General features: G+C 32.4%; 1 protein-coding gene across 4 annotated transcripts in view; it reads left to right on the top strand.

The window, feature by feature from the left end:
* The window catches only part of LOC100876889 (dystrophin, isoforms A/C/F/G/H), a 758,772-nt gene that overhangs the window by 611,139 nt on the left and 127,009 nt on the right, over positions 1-20,624 (top strand). For all 4 annotated transcript variants that reach the window (XM_076535871.1, XM_076535870.1, XM_076535872.1 and 1 more), the window contains one exon: positions 15,465-15,609. In XM_076535871.1, coding sequence (XP_076391986.1) covers positions 15,465-15,609 — 145 coding nt within the window. The remainder of the gene's footprint in view (positions 1-15,464; positions 15,610-20,624) is intronic.

Here is a 20,624-nt window from a genome sequence, read left to right as displayed (position 1 = left end):
GCACTGCTGTTAGGTTGCTGTAAGATTGTTATTCACATTGTTTTCAACAAGAACATGTATTACGTATACTTTCGACAAACGTGTCAATCAATTTGAACATTGAAAATAAGTTTGGGACTCCAATCAGTTTTCAAATAAAAAATTCCAATAACAACAGTTACTTTTAACAAATCTTTTGGAATACCTGAATATTGTAAATTATACATTTTGTTAGATAAATACGTGTATTATTCTCTTTATGAATGTTAGTAGTTTATCGATTAGACCAGGAAGATTAAAATTTGATTTTTAATTGCTTACAATTCCTTTTTTAATTATAATAGTTAACAGGTGTATTTCACAACTCTTTCAACGTATCTCAATGCTGTAATTCACAATTCTTTTTATTGAACACATTTCTTGTTCTCTCTATAAACAAATTAAATCACGAAACAAAGAAAGTTGAAGTTTAATTTTTTAATAAGCTACTATTGTTCTTAACAGTATTAATGCACCTTGATATTGTAATCTACAATTTCTTTTTTAAGAAACAAATGTTTCATTCTGTTTATAAACGTCAAACGTTGAATAATAAAAATAAAAATATTGAAATTTGATACTGTATAATTTTACACGCATCGAAGGTATAATAATTACTTCTTGTGCAGTTGTAGCTTTTGTGTTCATAATTTCATATCTTTTCAAGTTGGGAAAAAGCGTGAAATCAAAAAAAAAATAACTAAAAAAGTTACACGTATCATATACACGTTTCTCTCAATAATCTATGAATTTCTATAAAACACAATTTTTCATGTAGTGGGTGGTTGAAATCTGGATGTACGCGTCCAGTTTATTTGTACAAAGTGGAACAATTTAACAACAAACACGTCGATATAAACTGTATTGATAACTCTGTTACATGTTCAGCTTAGTTTGTTCAATTTTTTGACATGATTTGACAGTTTTTCAATATTGAGTTTTTTTATCCGATGCAGTTAAAAACAATAAAAAAATAATATAAAAGTTGGTTATTGAAACGTGACTGTTTCTCTTGCTATTTAATTTCGTTGTAAAGCGAATCAAATAATTTCCATGAATTTTGTACATAAAGTAATTTAAAGAGCTAGAGATAGATTTAATTACATCATTTATTTAGAAATTGATTTTCTCGTGAAATTGCAACTTGAAATATAAGCGTTGCAACCCCTTGAAATATTCATTCTTAATCAAACAAAACAACTTTTACGATAAATTATACGAGTATCTGATCGTTTCTCAAAGTTTTGGATAAGTACATAAGAAATCAGTGCAGCGATAACTCCACCGTTTGAATTTTATACTAGCATAATCGATTCCATCCACGTCCACGAACCTCCAGCAGCAAAGGGGTGGCGTTAAGCACTTTCGAAATGCCATTTATCGGGGCGGCTTAATCCGTTTAATTTGCTGCGCGGCCGTAATCGTAAAGGAGGCCAGTTATTAAATTAGAGGGTCGTATAAAGCTAGCCGGGATTTCGGAATTTACGAAAGTTTATCGGTCGTATATAACGTCATACACCGTAAAACTTCTCGATTCCGTGGCTAGCTATTATTACAACCAGAGTAATCGACTAAGTAGCGAATGGTTAATTTCGTTTAAAGTTTGCTCTTTCGATCCGTTAAAGCTGCACCGTGAGTGTTTCACACCCCTTTGTTAAACAATCGTTAAAAGAAAACTGGAAAATTAAATCTGATAAAAATATGTGGAATATATTTGTTCTTTTTATTAATACAAGAATTAAAATTAGAATAGTTGGATAGTTAGTTACATATGGTTAATAGCTTAATGTAGATATGATATGACATTGAACACGTTTATCATTATATTCTTTTTTATAATTTGTGAACTTTTATTTTTGGGAAAATAGAAACAGCGAATAATTCAACCCTTGTGTACTATTCTAATTTTCACGCTCATATCCTTCGACTTTATTTAAAAAATAAGATAATATTTTACTCGATAAATGTATTCTAGAAATATTTTTTTATAAATTTAAGTTGCTCCACTTTACACAAACGTACAATGTGTAGTTAGTAGATTTTACGTAAACATAAAATCTATGTCTAATAGATTTTGCACGTAACATAAAAACATAATAATTAATAAATTTTACATAAATATAAAGTAGGTTTGACATAATAAAAAATGTGATTAAGATTGAATTTGCATTGTGTATAAATTAAATGTGAACAGTGTATGAGGGCTAAATTGGCCGCTGGTAAGTAGGAAGCCTGTAGACGAGAATAACTTAAAATAAACGAAAAAAATAGAAAATATTTCTTGAGAGAAGAGGTTCGTTAGATGTTAAGCGTGACGGACAGGAACTGAGAACGAGGAGAGTGAGCCTCTTGAAGAGGGGTTGTTCTTAGGGGTACGTGACGATGTCCAGAATAACCGATTCTTCACGTTCCACCTAGATGTGCGAGGTGTTAAAGAGAAAGTAACAAAACATGTATTCTAAAATAATATTCAATCAATAAATTTGTGCTGGATGACCTATTTTTACTTGTAAATGCAATTTATTGGTCCATAAATAACTCAATTGCAGTTCGTTCTGTTTCCAAGCAAAAGTAATTTAATACAGTCTGTTTGAAATTTTAGTAGTGGAGGTCGTGTGAAGGTCAACGACTTTTTAGTAATAAATATTCGACGGGGTAATTTATAGGTTAGAATTTGACATTTCGTGTTTGTGGAATGTCTTGCATTGTTGTCACAAAATTTTGAAACTGAACTGCTAAAATTAACATCTTTTAGTTTCATGATCAATTGTTTACTATTGATGTTTCAACATGATCCAATCCACATTGTATATTTTTATATTCAGGTGAAACTCAAGTTTCCATGTCATCCAATCCACATTTCACATTTCTCACATGCTTCTTTAGGTGAGACTTACGAAATTTCCACGACCATAACCTAATCTACGTTTAACAATTTTTATATTTAATTAGCGTGGAAGTTCCCATTATGATTCAATCTACATTCCACATTTTTCACGTATTACCATAGATGATTCTTAACGAACTACTACATGATCGAATCCACATTGCACAATTTCCACATCTTACCAATGTGGAACTTACGAAGTTTTCCCCTTATCCAATTCACGTTTCAGATTTCTCACATATTCCTTTAAGTGAGAGTTACAAAATTTGCACATGATCTAATCCACATTCTACAATTTTCACATTAAACTAGCGTGAAACTTGCGAAGTTGCTATATGATGCAGTCCACATTTCGCACCTATTACATTACACTTAGCTGAGAATTGCGAAATGTCCTCACGATCTAATCCACATTCTACAATTTTAACATTTAACCAGCGTGCAACTTGCAAAATTACTGTACGATTCAGTCCGCATTTTGGATCTATTACACTACACTTAGCTGAGAAATGCGAAATGTGCACACGATGCAATTCACATTTCTCGCGTCCCATCTTTTTTTACGAAACTACTACATGTTCCAATCCACATTTCACGTTTTCACATATTGCCTTTGGTGACACATAAATTTCCATATGACCCAATTCACATTCTACAATTGTTACACCCCACCAATATGGAACTTAAAATTTCCACATCATCCAATGCACCTTCCACAATTATCAAATCCTGCGAAGGGGAAACTGCTAAGACACCGTTTAGAGTATCATGGATGATCCCAGGAGGTAACGGAAGTAGCATAGTCGAAGCAGTGTCGAGTATAAATGTTAAGGTTGTGCCGCGTTATTGTTGTTTATCGGCGAAGTTTGAATCGGTTTTGCCCGGCGACGAGGATTCGACCTTGCTCGGATTGGAATCGCGCCGGTAAATTGTTCCCCGGAGTTGAATTATAACGCTCCGCCCGTTCGCGGCAATTCCATTTGCCGACTTTATTGCGTTAACCGGTAGAACGAGTACGAAACCACGAGGACGAGTAGTCTCGATGGAAAACGCCCGGCAAGAAGCGGCGACGAGGTGATAGATCAAAAGGCTTTGTCGAGCAGATCTCTCCTTTTCTCTCTCTCTCTCTCTCTTATTCGCTGTGTGCTTCTTCCGCTTTTCCGCGAGAAGAGTCGATTACTGGGGCGTCTGCACTGCGGTCTGTCAATGGATTCGAGAGATCGAGCTGGCAAACTCGACACGGGACACGAGCCGATTCGCGCGGTGTAAAGCTCGGTTGAAAATCGAACGGATCACTGCGATTTCGGTGAAGAGCGTGTGGTTAAAGGTTCAACGAAACCTTGAATCCTCGAGGATCAAAACGGGGAGAGGTTCAAAGGCACAAAGAAGTGGAAAATGTTTTCCATAACTTCAGTTGTTTGAATTGTTCTCAAGTATTTTATTTATTTCAACTGTTTCCGATAATTTCGTTTATTTGAATTGTTTTTAATTCTTTTGATGATTTTAAATATTTTTAATAATTTCTTGATGAAAATTGCTGTTCATTAATGATATAATATAGAAATTTGGTCGTATGTTATTTTATGAAATATTTTTAGAATAAGATGCAATAAAGGGGTTATTAATAATTTATGAAAATTAAGTCGACTTTCACTTTTGTTTAAAAAATAATATCGATTGTCGTTAGCATAATAATATTGTAGATAGATATTAGATTAAAATTAGGATACCTGTCGTGGGACAAAATTATTGAACGTGAGTACAAACTCTAAAAGGAAAATTTTTTTATTAAATAGTTTCTATTATAGGTGTGAGATTACACCATTAATAAAAAGTATTTAAATGGTATAAGTAACATAGTATAAGTAACGTTACAGTATAAATAGATATCAAAACAGTGAGAGTCTGTTTTACATTCAAATATTTTCCATTCAAGAATTATTCAAATAAATTTGAGAATTACTGGAAATTTGAATTTTGAAATATCTAGAATGTTTGAGAGTAGAAAATTTGAGAATTTTGAGAGTTGAAAATTTGAAAATTTTAAGAGTAGGAAATTTTTAGAATTTTAAGAGTTGAAAATTTGAAACTTTGAAAACTTTGACCGCGATTTTGAGAATTTTGAAAATAAGAAATTTAAAAATTTATTAATTCAGACATCTGTGTTTTTAGAAATCTGATAATATAATAATTATAGGATTCAAAAATTTGTAATTGCATAGAACTGTCTTCATTTAATGATTTAAGTATTAAAATTTGGTAATATTTAACAGTTAATCTTAAAGTGAAATTATCCTTCACAAGTAAATATCGAGGAAATGAATTTACAAAAGAAGCTGTGACTGAAACGGAAATTGGTTCGATCGGAAATGGAATGCAAAACAAAATCTATGAATAAATCAAAAAACGAAATTGCATTTTAAACGAAAACTGAAATTCGAAAGATTGATCCAAAATTAATCTACCAAAATAGTACTCACAATTTTTCATGTAGCTTGAAAAATTTCGTAAACAACATAAATATTTCAACCAAAATTATATAATAAATATCAATGAGAAAATTATATTAATCTTCTGTTACTCTCTGTTGCAAATATCATAGATAAAATAATTAAGAATAAAATAATAACATAATAATATATATAATGATAAACGTACACATATATATTATATTAATTAAAATTTTATTAATATTATAAAATTATTAAAACCATTCCTATCTTTCATTATACTTTTCCAAAATATTACAAGTTCAAAATATTAAATAATTTCTCTACACATAAATATAAATAGAAAAGATAAATGTATTGTCATTCGATTATCAGAAATAATTCATAGATCTTTGTCCCAAAGCTAAAAAATCTATCAAAGAGTTAAATTATATAAAAACAACAAAATAAAACCTGATACAATAATGCACTCTTAAAGCTCGATAAACAGTCACAAGAAGACTTATAATCCCATTATTAAGAGAAGTGAAATGTTATTTCCATTTTAAACAAATAAATTACACGAGTGCTTGCTCAAAGGATAACGGTAACCCGATGGTTTCGTTTAAATGTTTCGTAGCGAAACAAAGCGACTTTAAAGCTCACTGCTGTCAGTGTATCCTGTTTACTGCTTCAGTCTTTTTGTGAAATCCAATTCCTCTTTTTTTTATTTTTAAATTCATTACCGCTGTTATCTGAGTGCTCAACTCGCATTGAAAGCATGTTTTAATCTGCGGAAGCGATATAGCGGATAGGAAGCTGCGAAAGAGACCCTTTGTGCGATTATTTCTGTTAAAATCCGCGCTAATTTTTAAGCCGCGGTGTAAATTTTTATGAAATTTTATTAATTTTCGCAGGTGTTCAGAAACGTCGCCAATTATTTTGTTATTCTTTTTTTCTATGACACTTTAATTCGTTTTGTGAAAATTGCTTAATATTTCTATTAGGTTGATCAAAATTAATTTTATGTATTTTTTATTCAATTGTTTGACATGTGTAATTGTGTACTTTTTAGTTAGTTGTTTAACATTTGTCACTGTGTGTTTTTTAGTTAATTATTTAATATTTGTAATTGTATTATTTTTATTTAATTGCTCGACATTTATAATTGTGTATTTTCTATTCAGTTACTTAATATTTAGAAATGTGTACTTTTTGTATAATTACTTCACATTTAGAAGTATGTACTTTTTACATAATTGATAATTATGCATTTTCTATTTAACTGTACAATATTTACAATTGTAAATATTTTTATTTAATTGTTTAACTTGTAAAAATATGTGTTCTCATGAATTTGATGAAGATTGTAATTATAAATCTAATTCAGAAATTTGTTTTAATTAAACGTACTACAAGAGATGCTAACTATAAAGCTCTCACTTTATAAGTGAATATAGACATAAAATGAGTAATAATTATTTATACGAATATAAATTGTTATAAACCATCAAAACTAATAGTAACTTCGAGTCGACTGAAAAATCGAATTGGATCACAAAACGAAACTTTTGACGTTTTATGCTGGAAACGAGACAGAATTCGAAATAATTAAAATGGTGAACGCGTGGCAACGTAACGAACCATACCGATTCAAGATAAGCCGACTTTCATCGAGCTTGTTAAATTTTTATTTTTCCTCTGTTCTTTGCTCTTTCGAATCGTCTGAACACCGGTCATTATTTCAAAACGTATTCAGAAAAGTTTTCGATAAAACGAAATATCTAAAAATCAAGAATTCATTTTATTCAAAAATATTAAATATTCAAAAATATGGAATAATTTGTAACATTCGAGATAAGATTTTGTTCGAAATAAAACTGAAAATTAGAAAATCATGCTTGGATGAAATTTTACTAAATGTCATAAAATTCTGTTTCATTTGTTATTTCAATTATTTCAAATCAAGGTTTGTCGGAATAATTTATTCCTTATTCGCGAGTATTTTCCTTTCACTCGAAACTTAGGTTAAAAATTTTAAAACAGTTGAAAAACAAGTTCGTGGAAAAACAAAGGAAAATGGAACGAAAATTGACGAAACATCGAAAAAGCTTTTCAGTTTTCGATGCATAGTTTGTTTCTTCAACGTAGCTTTGATTGGATAGCGAGATTTTAGAAACTGCGATGAGCTGCCAGCTTTTTTTTCTAACGAATGTGGGTAAAACTGATACCAAATAGAAAAATAGTGAACTGTATGGGAAAATCGATCTTTCTTTGATCGTGCTTCTTTTAAAAATAGTGATTTAGTTAACACCCTTCTATTATTTTAGCAAATAAGATATCTTCTCTGTTATGTTACATAAAGATTTATAATCTCACAATCTGTCTCCATATGCGTAGAAAATTATACGAGTTTCAAAAAATAAAATTAATTTAGTTAAAATGTATGAAATACGCAAAATATGTAATTTAAAATAATACATTGATTTATCTGGATCAAGCTAAATAAATCAAGCAAAAAATAAATTTTGAAATGTTTTATAAAAAGCGTTGCTTAAAATATGAAGATTAACCCATTTTATTATCGATTAATTCAAGATGGAATAAAATTCTGAAATTCACTTCAAATTTTTATAATTTTAGAATCTTTCTACTTCAGAATTTATAAATTTTGTGTTGTATCAATTTTTTATGAAGTGGTGAATTTTAATGATTTTATTAGTAAAAAAAGAAATTCTAACTTCAACATTTATAATGCCACACTCGTAACGTGCGTTAAGGTTAAAATATAGCAAATTAGATTCGTATCTCCACTAAATTTCGACATCAATTTTAATTATAATCTGCACAGTCAAGGTTTGTTGAATATAAAATATGCCTAATATTCTAAGATTCTTTGTTTGTCTTCACACTGTAGCAATAATTAGTTTCCTGCAAATAACGCAGTTAAATAAAAAATTGTAGGTTATGGGATTATAAAATAAATTGTACCTTAAAATAAATGGAATGTATGTGTCGCAACGTCAGCAGTAGACGACTAAACGACGCGTGGAATCATTAGCATTCCCAACAAGTGAATAGAAGGGAACTGTATCTAGGAAATGAATTTGATTTCGAACGACCAGAATTTATTTTGTCATGTAATTGATAACTGTTCGACTCTTCGAAGAATTTTCACGTTTTACAAAGGCTCGGAGTGGGTACAATTTTTGTGACATTGATGAGGGAAAACAGTTTCTAATTTTCTATAGGTTTAGCTAAAATTCGGAGGAGTTGAAATGTAAGTGATGTATGAAGTGGGTAGTTTTCCTCAAAATCCGTAGCAAGTAATAAGACCAAGCAGTACTTTGACACGAATAGACTGCAAACAAAAGACCACTGCTAAGGTTAAGAGTTCTGACAACCAGATGTAATTAACAATAAACCAAAATATATTCGCTAAAATGTAATGACTCCTTGAGTCTTATTGCTGCTACGGATAAAGAACTATTAATTTCAAACTACAAATGTGTCTAATGGAACGAAAAATTAATAAACTATTGTATCACTGAAAACTTATACTTAGATCTAACCCTCTCGCTGTAACACGCATTTCAAGATATATATTCTAAGATGTAACATGAATAGAATTTTGAGAAGTAGTGGTACAATTCATTGCTACATGAAACTTAACTAAAGTCGAAAGAAAAGGTACTTGGAAAAAGTAGGAACAACTTGTTGAAAAGTAGGTACAAAGCGATCGATCGTTTCTACGTGAACGCCATAGAAACGATTTTTCAACAGCCCCATTAGAGTACGAACTCTATACCGATGTGTTGTCGATACGTTCGCCAGGGATCAAGCGGAAACTGAATTATCGCGCACGTACAATAGCTTTTAAAAGAATTTTGTTCTTTCCAACGTAGTTCAGAACGTTTCTGGTCAATTCTGTGGGGAATTTCTTAGCAATTTATATTGCGTTAGCGCGATGAGAGAAATATATTCAACGTTTCGGAGAACCAGGTTGAAGGTGCAGGTACACTCGGGTACAACGTAAACTTTCGCACGGGACGTATGTACATTTGACAATTTTATTTGGCATTCTTATATTTACGGACTTCTACATTTTCAAGTTTTCCCAAATTTCCCCAATTTCAAATTCTTGGAATTCGAAATTCCCCTAATTCCAAATTCCTCAAATTTCAAATTCTCCAAATTTCAAATTTTCCTAATTTAAAATTTTCCTATTTCCAAATTTTCCAATTACCAAATTTTCCAAATTCCAAATTTCCTAAATTCCAAATTCCCCAAATTCCAAATTCCCCAAATTCCAAATTCCCCAAATTCCAAATTCCCCAAATTCCAAATTTCCCAAGCTCCAAAATTTTTGAGTACCATATTTTCCAAATTCCAAATTTTCCAATTACCAAATTTTCCAAATTCCAAATTACACAAATTCCAAATTCCCCAAATTCCAAATTCCTCAAATTTAAAATTTTTTCATTTCCAAATTTTCCAATTACCAAATTTTCCAAATTCCAAATTTCCCATGCCCCAAAATTTTCGAGTACCATATTTTCCAAATTCCAAATTTTCCAATTACCAAATTTTCCAAATTCCAAATTTCCCAAATTCCAAATTTCCCAAGCCCCAAAATTTTCGAGTACCATATTTTCCAAATTTCAAATTTCCCAAATTCCCAAATTTTCGAATATCTAATTTTTTAAATACCACATTTTCCGAACACTAAATTTCCCAAATGACAAATCTCACAAATTCTAAATTTCCCAAATTCCAATTTTGAAATCCCTTAAATCCCAAATTCTAAATATCGATATTCCAAATCTCCCCAATTCCCTAAATTCCCCGAATCCCAAATTGCCAAAATTTCAAATTCACCAAATTTCCAAATCCATAAATACCGATTCCCAAATTCATCACATTCTAAATTTCTCAAACAGCCCAAATGTAAAAAATTCGGCAAATCCGAAGAAATCCCTGCAAATCTCGAAATACCTCTTCCCCTCTTCGCTATATTTTCTCGAAGAAAGCGAGATTTACTGTTGACTGTACGTAGAAGCACATCCAATTGAAATGCGATCGCACGAACGCGAAAGTATATCTTCACCCGTCGTCTCTGTTAAAAGTCCCACCTCTGTTCGTGGCAGTCGCAAGACGAACTAGTGGAAATGGATGTTTTCACGGAAAACTATTTTTAGTGGACCGCGATGTTCCAACGCAAACACGGATTACGTTGATGTTCCATTAACCCGTAAGGTACGTTCGTTACTCGGTCCTCTGGTAATCAGGCTGCACCGAACTTGGTGCAATTAATCGTTCGACGACCGCATCGATTAAACAGCCGACATCGTCGCTATCGATCCAGGTCCGGGCTATTTGTTTCCGCCGGAAGGATACTTCCGCCAGAAAATCAACACCCTCGTTTTTGCGGATACCCTGATTTCCTGCTCCTTCTGCTAACTGTTCCATCAATTAACCCTTTTACTCACCGATTACAAATTAAGGGGCGTGATTTTTTACACGATCGTCTTTTTATTCAGTGTCATATCTGGAATTAGGACTACGTACGAAAATTACACTTTTATGCCTATAACATTATGTCATATATGGAAAATTGTATTGAATCATGCAATGCAAATACAAGATATTAACGTGTGTTAATAATGTTATTTACAGTAGTAGTGTATCATGTTAGTAGTTAATAAATTATATTATTACAATTTGAACAGACATTACAATTTAATCTGTCAATTCAAAAATTTATAAATTTATAAATTCATGCATTTGAAAATTTGTAAATTTTGTGAAATTAACGAACTTAATGTCTGCACTGTGTTATAGATAACAAAACGAATTTCAGCGTTATTCCAGCAGGGAGTAGATATTTGATTTATCTACATTGCACATAGTTGGCAGCATATAGTTTCGTATATCAGGTAGACACGTTAGTTACGTTTATTATCCAGGAACCTACAGGTTTAGATACCATCAGCACACAAAGCTTCTAAACGGTCAGCTTTCGAAGCTTCAGTAGTACATAGTTGGTGCGGTTTACCTCTTTGTGCTCTAGGCCGAGATATCTCGCGAAATAATTTTGTTCGTTTATTAGTTTGGAACAGATTGTAACATCTGAATTTCTAAAATTGAACGTTGCGAATTCCGTGAATAGTTAAGTAATTAACGCGGTTTAAAACTAAGTTAACCTGGAAGATTATTTCAACCCCGTTAGTTCGAAGGGAGGTTAAATACATCGTAATCACATTTCGCGTCATTGACAATTCAGCTGACAAGTGAATTTGTTCACCTACGATAAAGAATTAATGTGTGTATTAATTTATATTTTATTATTTGTTTATTTATTTTTCAACTTCATTTTAAAAATCGAAATGTGGTTAGGTTTAGTTAACCTTTAAACGTCGGTTCAGTTAATATCAGCCGACCAGAAGTATTTCATGTTTACTTGCCGCCATGTTTCCCATATGAAGAGCAACCGTGTACTAAACATTTTTACATCAAGTATAAAAAACAAAATACTTTTAACGATTTAAAATATAATAGACTGATATAATAGACTGACTAAAATATAATAGACTGTGAGAAATAACTCCAATAAGTGAAAGTATCATGTCTCCTCTATTACAACTTTTAAGGGTTGAAATTCCGAAGATCGCCTTCATTTGCCGAAAAATAATGCAAGTACAAAAAATTGACACATCTCATCGTGTTATCTATAGAATATCCTAAAACTTTGTCTTCTTCCATTTTTCTTAATTCTTAAACGTTTACATGAAAAACGAGTACTGAATGAGCACCCTGTATGCATTGTTTCTTTACAGGTTAAAAACCCGAATATCGCCTTCATTTTCCAATAAATAATCCAAGTACAAAAAATTGATACATGTCTTCGTTACCAGTAGAAAGCACCAAAACTTTGTCTTCCATTTTGTTAAATTCCTAACCATTTCAAAAGTGTGTAGTAAATGAGCAGCCTGTATACGAGGGAAGGAGCCTCGCGGAATTTCGCAGGACTTCCATCGACGTTACAATAACTGCAATATATCCGGCCACGGGGCTGTTCCTTCGCGATACCAGGCGACGCGTCCGCGGCTTTCGACGATGAAAAGCAGGGTTGTAAGCGACGGGGATGAGAAGACAGGAGTTTGATGCTGGGGGTGTGAGGGACTGCTCCGTCGACGATGCTACAACAATGGCGGAATATAAATCTAAATCCCGTCCGCCATCCTTCCTGCCCTTCTTACCAGCCATCGCTTACGCCTCGATCTTCAACTCCTTTCAATCCTTTCTATTTCTTTCTCTTCTTATTCATTCCGTTCGCCTATTTTACTTTATCCTGTCGTTGCACCCTCTGTCACTCTCTTCTCCTCAGGTATTTATGTTGACGTTCATTTTCTTGCCTTCTCTTTCACAACTTTTCCAATTTGATAAGTTCCTTCATATCACTCGTTTCTCTTGTTAAATCCTCCGGTGGGGTATTCTTATTTTCTGCGATTTATTTTGCACCACCTTTGTTATTGTGAGGCAGGGGTTAAGTGGAGATTAGCATGCGGAAGCTTTTATCTGCGATATATTTAATTGAAGATTGTGGGAGTTGTTATTTTTATTGCTCTTTTATTACTAAAGAGATGGTTGTATGAAAGATATTTGTAGGTTTGTAAGGTTTAATATATTTTGTTGATTATTATTCCGGTAAGCAAAAGGTTTTTAGGTTATGGTATGTGTTGGGATATTTAGGTTATGGTAACTGTTATCATACTATACATACTACACATACTATACATACTATACATACTATACATAATATGCAAAATATACATGTTATACATAGTATACATAATAGACATATCATAATGTGTGTATAATATAATTAATCTTAAAACTTATCAAAATGATGAAAACCTCAGTAAAATGATTTTCATCACAAATAATAGTATTGAATGATTAAATCTCTTTCTAACATTAATAACCGGTACATTTTTGATGATCATATTACTTGCAAACAAATTTCTAATCCCAATAATAATTACTAGTCCTCAACAAATTTTAATTATTTGTAATTGTATTTTGTAATTATTTGTAATTGTAATTTTAATTATTTTTAATTGTTTCCTTAAGATTTAGTAAAATTCATTTTCGTGTAAAGGAGCACATTTCACTGAATGATTTTCTTAGAATCCCTTGTTTATTTTCAGTAATTAGCACAGCTGTGTTGTACCAATTGGAATATACTGTAATTACATCGTAATTTAATTATATAATTTAATCAGTTTGCATTTCAATCATGTATTACTTACGTAATTTAATTATTTTGTATTTCAATTGCATAACATTTGCGTAATTTCATTAATTTCCATTTCAATTGCGTAGTGTTTTGAATACGTAGTCCAATTTTTTCGTTTAATTTAATTGCTCATTACTGTAATTGTGAACGTAATTTAATTAAACTTAGTTCTCTTAATGACATCAATAATTATTTATAATTATATATATAATTAACATCAATAATTAGCTATTTTTAATGACCTAATTTTCAATCATTCGATTCGAGTTTTTATTCATTTCCCTATCGGTAATCCATTACGTAATATTTCAAACAGTAGGGAAAATTTATTTTACAAACTAAATATATCTACCTTTTTTTCAGTAATTAATTGTCATGTATTGAAACAAAGAAAATTGACTATGTTACGTTTAAAAAATTGTTCGAATGAAGGTAACAAAATCTGCATATTCCAAATTCCCTAAACTCCAACCACTGTGAATTTGAAATTTATGAAATTCTATATTTTCCAAGTTCCAGATTCGCGAAATTTCAAATTTTCCGAATTCCAAATATCCCAAATTCTAAATTCCCCAAATTCCAAATCCACCAAATTCCAAATCCCCCAAATCCCAAATTCCCCCAAATCCCACATTCCTCAAAATCCCACATTCCCCAAATTCCGAATTCCCCAAATTCCAAATCCACCAAATTCCAAATCCTCCAAATCCCAAATTCCCCAAATCCCAAATCCCAAATTCCCCAAATCCCCCAAATCCCCCAAATCCCAAATTCCCCAAATCCCAAATTCCCCAAATCCCAAATTCCCCAAATCCCAAATTCCCCAAATCCCAAATTCCCCAAATCCCAAATTCCCCAAATCCCAAATTCCCCAAGTTCCAAATCCCACATTCCTCAAATCCCAAATTCCTCAAATTTCATAATATTTCAAATAGTACAGTAAACTTCTTAGCGAATTCATCCCCCAAATGAAATATGTCCTCCCTTTTCGAGAATCACGAGTTCATGCATTACAGCAAATAAAAATCTGACCACATTACATTAAAAAAATCGCTCGGATGCATGTTGGTTTTCTTCCGAATGAGTTTACGAGGTAGTTTCTATTGTACCATTTATTATTGTCTACCTTTTTGAGCCTTTGTGAAATTCCTTCCTTCATCAACCCCGTATCTTTTCCCCTATTCGTCCATGCGGATGTTTCTCTTTACTCCATTCATCACCGACCTCTTTCATTTCTTCGCTCTCTTTCAATTTCTTTGGAAAATAAATATTTCTTTGCCCCGACACACGCGCACTAGTTCCCTTATCAGTGTTTACAGCTAGAGATACGCATTTCTTGCCATGTTCATGGCTGGTATGCAAGCAGTGTATGGTCTCCTTTTTTTTTATTTTTCTCTTGGTACATTCATTGTCTAATGGATGATAATTACTGAATGTTCTCGTGTTGAGAATATTTTCAAATAATTTTCCTATCTTTGTAAAATTACAATATTACTTTGTTAAAATCTGAAATGTTTGCCTCGAATTTTGACAGAACACGAAGTAAATTACTGCTGATAAAGCTGTATTACCTAATATTGATAGTAGCATTGTTCAAAAAATGCAAATTATAAGAAAGAGTGTTTTTAAAATGTACATTATAAAATCAACGATTTTTAAAATATAAATTTTGCGACAGATGTCATTTAAAGTCTATGTATATTTTTTAAAATAGCTGCCTGATTATTACCATTATTAAATGTTGTAACTGTATTATAACATAAACATTACATTTACTAAAGTGTTATTAATTAATTATGTAATAAATTCGGGTTTATTTGAATGATTACAGAAATCGACTGGAAAGCAATACGGAACATTGGAATGCCCTGTTACTATCATTGAGAGAACTTATCGAATGGGTGATAAGAAAAGACACCGAGCTGACGGGTTTGGGACCTGTCTGCGGGGATGTGGCTGCGCTGCAGAAACAACAGGTGAGTTTCAACGAACATATAAAAATATGAATGTAACCTTAACAATTACCGGACACAATATTTCAAACTTTATGGTGTTATAATATTTAACTAACTAAAAACCGATGAACTTTTATGGAAACTTATGGAACTTATGGAATTTTTATTATTTTATAAATTATCACAAATACTGTAAAAATAGCGAAATATCGACACTCTATCTGAGTAGGATGACCATTCTCCAATTAGACATCCAACTCCTAGAAACTACCCCTTAATAGAGAACAAACTTCCAGTTATACGTATATGACTATATGTACATGCATGTGATACATCTCCCAAAATCTGTTTTCAACATAATTTATGTCATAATATGTCAACGTAGTTGACATACGTAAAACGGGAGACTGTAACTGGGATAAGTAGTTTTCACTTTGACCCTCTATATCTCAGAAACTAGACGCTCAACGTGAAACTCTTCTTTTAATAACATCTCATCATAAGCTATCATTAGCTGAATAATGTCTCATCATAAGCTATCATTAGCTTAATAATGTCTCATCATAAGCTATCATTAGCATAATAATGTCCCATCGCAAACATAAGATTGCAAGAGTAAGAAAACGGTAAAAAATCTATTTATTCTAAACACCCTGCTTTCACCCATATTCCCCAATTCCCAGAATCCCAAATTCTCAAATTCTCAAATTCTCGAATTCCCAAGTTTTCAAATTTCCAAATTCTCAAATTCCCAAATTCTCGAATTCCTAAATTCTCAAACTCCAAAATTCTCAAATTCCTAAATTCTCGAATTCCCAAATTCTCGAATTCCTAAATTCTCAAACCCCAAAATTCTCAAATTCCCAAATTCTCGAATTCCCAAATTCTCAAATTCCCAAATTCCCAAATTTTCAAATTCTCAAATTCCCAAATTCTCGAATTCCCAAATTCTCAAATTCCCAAATTCCAAAATTCCCAAATTCCCAAATTTTCAAATTCCCAAATTCCCAAATTCTCAAATTCCCAAATTCTCGGACTCCCACGTTCTTAAATTCCCAAATCCCCAAACCCTCAAATCCCCAAATCCCCAAATCTCTAAATCCCCAAATCCCCAAATTCCCAAATTCCCAAATTCCCAAATTCCCAAATTCCCAAATTCCCAAATTCCCAAATTCCCAAATTCCCAAATTCTCAGATTCCCAAATTCTCAAATTCCCACATCCCCAAATCCCCAAATCCCCAAACTCCCAAATCCCCAAACCCCCAAATCCCCAAATTCCCAAATTTGGAAATTTGCATGTCCCTAAGCTTTAAAATTTCTAAACCCCAAATTCCCTTATTTCCAAATTTCCAAACTTCCAAATTCCCCAATTTCCAAATTTCCTAAATTTTCAAGTCCCTAAATTTCCAAATTCTCAAATTCTCAAATCCCGTAAAAGGTCTAAAAATCCTGCTTTCAGTAAGCAAAATTCAGAATGACCCGAAACGAGATCGCTGAGCTATTAGAAGATGATCTGACGTCACCTTAGAATCCAGTAATCCAGTATCTATGCAATCTTGTCCCCGGCGAATAGCCTCGTGTACCTTGAAGCATCCGGCCGTAACCTACTGGAATGGACTGGATTACGCGAAAATGAGGCAATTAGGGGTTCTGTGTGTGCGTGAACATATACGAGAGTGGGGGATGAAGGGAGAGCAACCCACGTCGGCCCAGTTTCCACGCACAAAGACGGACTAGCTCGAACTAATCCAGATTAGAACGTGCATGTTACTAGGCGCACCACGCGTTCCCGAGCCTACACTATGCGAGTGTACCGGGATGATAAGGCACATGTAGCACCAAACTGATCACGAATGTCATCGACAGCCGACACCTGTGCCACGACTTATCGCTAACTGGCTCATAATCGATGCATACTTGCTCGTTGAGCAAATTTTACTAGGCTTATGTCGTATTTGCGATTTTTTTTACGACATTTTTAGATTTACTCTGTGTGAGAAGTAAGTTTTTGTTAGTCATTTTATTGCATTTATATTATTTGGAGAGGTGGTCATGTAGTTTGAGTTTCAGTAGTTGGGTATTGAATGTTGGATACTATTGGATAGACAAATTTTAGGAGTTTCGAAAGTGTTGATTTTTAACGTTATGTATTCTCGAATTCTTAGGTTCTATGATTCTAACATTCTTCGTTTCTTACATTCTCAAATTCTTAAATATCTACATTTTTCCATTCTCAGTTTCTCAAATTCGCAATTTTTCAATTTCGCAATTTCTCAATTTTTAAAATTTTTAAATTCTCTAATCCTCAAATCCTCAAATTCTCAAGTTCTCAAGCTCTCAAATTCTCAAATTCTCAAATCCACAAATTCTCTGATTCTCATATTGTCAGATTCTCAAATTCTGAAATTTGAAAAATTACCAAATTTTTAATTTCCCAAATTCCCAGAATCCCTAAATTTTCAAGTTCTTCAGCTTTCAAATTTCTCAAATTTCCAAATTTTCAAAAGCTGAGACTTTCCTAAAATTCCTCAAATTTCCTGAAATTCTCAAAATTCCTCAAATTTCCTGAAATTCTCAAAATTCCTAAAATTCCTCAAATTTCCTGAAATTCTCAAAATTCCTCAAATTTCCTAAAATTCTCAAAATTCCTAAAATTTCTAAAATTCCTCAACTTTCCTGAAATTCTCAAAATTCCTCAAATTTCCTAAAATTCTCAAAATTCCTAAAATTCCTAAAATTCCTAAAACTTCCTGAAATTCTCAAAATTCCTAAGATTCCTAAAATTTCCAAACATCCTAAACTTCCTAAAATTCATGAAATTTCTTATAATTTCCTATAATTCTTTAACTTTCTAAAATTCCAAAAATTCCTACAAGACTTCCTAAAATTTCCAAACTTCTAAAATTCTCAAATCTTTAAATTCCAGAAATTCGTAAAAGTCTCAAAAATTCTAAAATCTCCAAATACCCAATTCCTCCAATCTCGTCAACCAATTTTCTTGCCCACAAAATTCTTGACAATGTACTTTCATTATTTTTATCCACATCCAAGAAAGAACATACCAAATTTTCCGAGTAACACCATCTTGATATTCACAAGATTAACGGTAGCAGGCAATTACGAGGACGAATAAATAATCTTTTAGCGAGACAGTATCGATTTCCCATAAACGAGAAACCACTAATCACCATGGAGTCTGAAGCAATACACGGTGGATTATTTCAGTGGCGAGAAGGGAATTTGAAGTGGTTGATTCGGACGAGAAGGATATTGATTGATGGACGCGATATTTTGAGATTGATAGAACTACTGAAGATGAACTAGGATTGATTGCTCACGGATTGGAAGTAGTTCTGTTCGTTTGACGAATGGAGTCGGTGTATCAAGGCTATCTTTTGAAATTGTGTGATAAATGTGATCCATGAATACGTAGGTGGTACGTTTGTTTATATGCTTGTGTGACACCTGTCATGTCGAGTGGCTTGTTTAAGTATCCCAAATAATGATTAGACAAAATGCATCACATTGTCCTAACAGAGTTCTCATACTCGTTTGATATCTTGTGATTTAATTAAGAAACAAATATCATGTTTTAAGCAAAATGCTATATGTTTTTTAAAGCCACGTGAAAAAATATCATGACAAATTCATGATAAAGTTTTCAATGTGGTCAAAGAGAAGAATTAATTTGCAGTTTAACACGGTGTTAGGTTATGGAGTAGAGCTGCCATCAAAGATAATTTGTGGAAAAACTAACTGATTCAAAATTCATAACAATTTTTAATATCACAATTCTGATATTACAAGAATGAATTTCTTTACTTCTAAGAATTAATTTGCTTTTCAGAATTTATTTCAAATTTGACTTGGATAAATTATCTGAGTTATAAATTGAATCAGGAATCAACTTTTTTTGCAAAGATGAAATTTTATAATACTTGGGTAAATGTATTAAATTATAAAGTATTATTGCTGTGTACACTTTTCATCTATGAGTTTTTATTGCTTTCCTATAGAAAATACAAGTCTTGCCCTCTGTATAACCTTGAAAATCATAATCATATACATGAATGAATTTGTCATCATATTTTTTCATGTAGCATTAAAAAATAGATAGCATTTAATTTAAGACGTGATCTTTATTTCTTAAAAAATAACACAAGTATAAAACGTTGTTGTACATCATCATATAACTAGTAAAATATAATACAACCTTTTCGTATTTCATTTTATAAAATATTTGCTTACAAATTCTGTATTGTATTATATATTGTGAGCACCCTATATAACAAGTACTTAATTTAACAAATATTACAATTTCTAAATAATTAAAAAATCACCCTCTGCATATTACATCTTTCAAAGCATAAAATGGCAGCACAAAGTCGAATGCAGAGAGTAAATCATCGATTAACAATTAATCAAATAGTGCCATAAAAAGCACAAAAACCTTCTCCTTGTAATCTAAACATCGCCCAAAATATTGCTAGTCGAATCGCAGTTAATTCAGTGTTACATTCACGTAGAGCAAATAAAATGGAGTGGCGGCATACAGGTGGTGCGAACAACGAGGCAGTTTCGGATGTACGCGATGTGCCAATGTCGCATCTGCGATGCATGAAATTCAAATATCGTTATTTAAAGCTCACTGTCCTTTTCCTTGGGTTCTTTTGCCTCGTTTCCAGCGAGCCTCCGTTTGGTCGACAACGTTTGCGACGTGACAACATGTAGCTGCAACACGTGTACCTTCTGTGCACAACGTCGCGAAAACGCTGTCGAAGCAGTTCGAGCGCAAGGAAACTGAGAGATCTCGTTCTCGGATACTTCGAATATAATTGTTTACCGGGACTTGTCTGATCGAAGTCTCTGCGTTTCTTTCCGGTACGGAAGTACGTGATCTCGTTTCAGATGCTCATCGAATTAGGGGTGCGCTGTTAACAGAGCAGCTGAGGCGGTGTTGAAATTCAGCAGTTTGGGAATTTGCTAATTTGGAAGCTTTGACAATTACGGATTTAAGTATTTCGGAATTCGGGAA

The sequence above is a fragment of the Megachile rotundata genome, chromosome 9, assembly GCF_050947335.1.
Source record: "Megachile rotundata isolate GNS110a chromosome 9, iyMegRotu1, whole genome shotgun sequence".
In the NCBI taxonomy this organism is placed as follows: domain Eukaryota; kingdom Metazoa; phylum Arthropoda; class Insecta; order Hymenoptera; family Megachilidae; genus Megachile; species Megachile rotundata.
The sequence above is the reverse complement of the archived record's forward strand: the minus strand, read 5'-3'. Positions and strand labels throughout refer to the sequence as shown.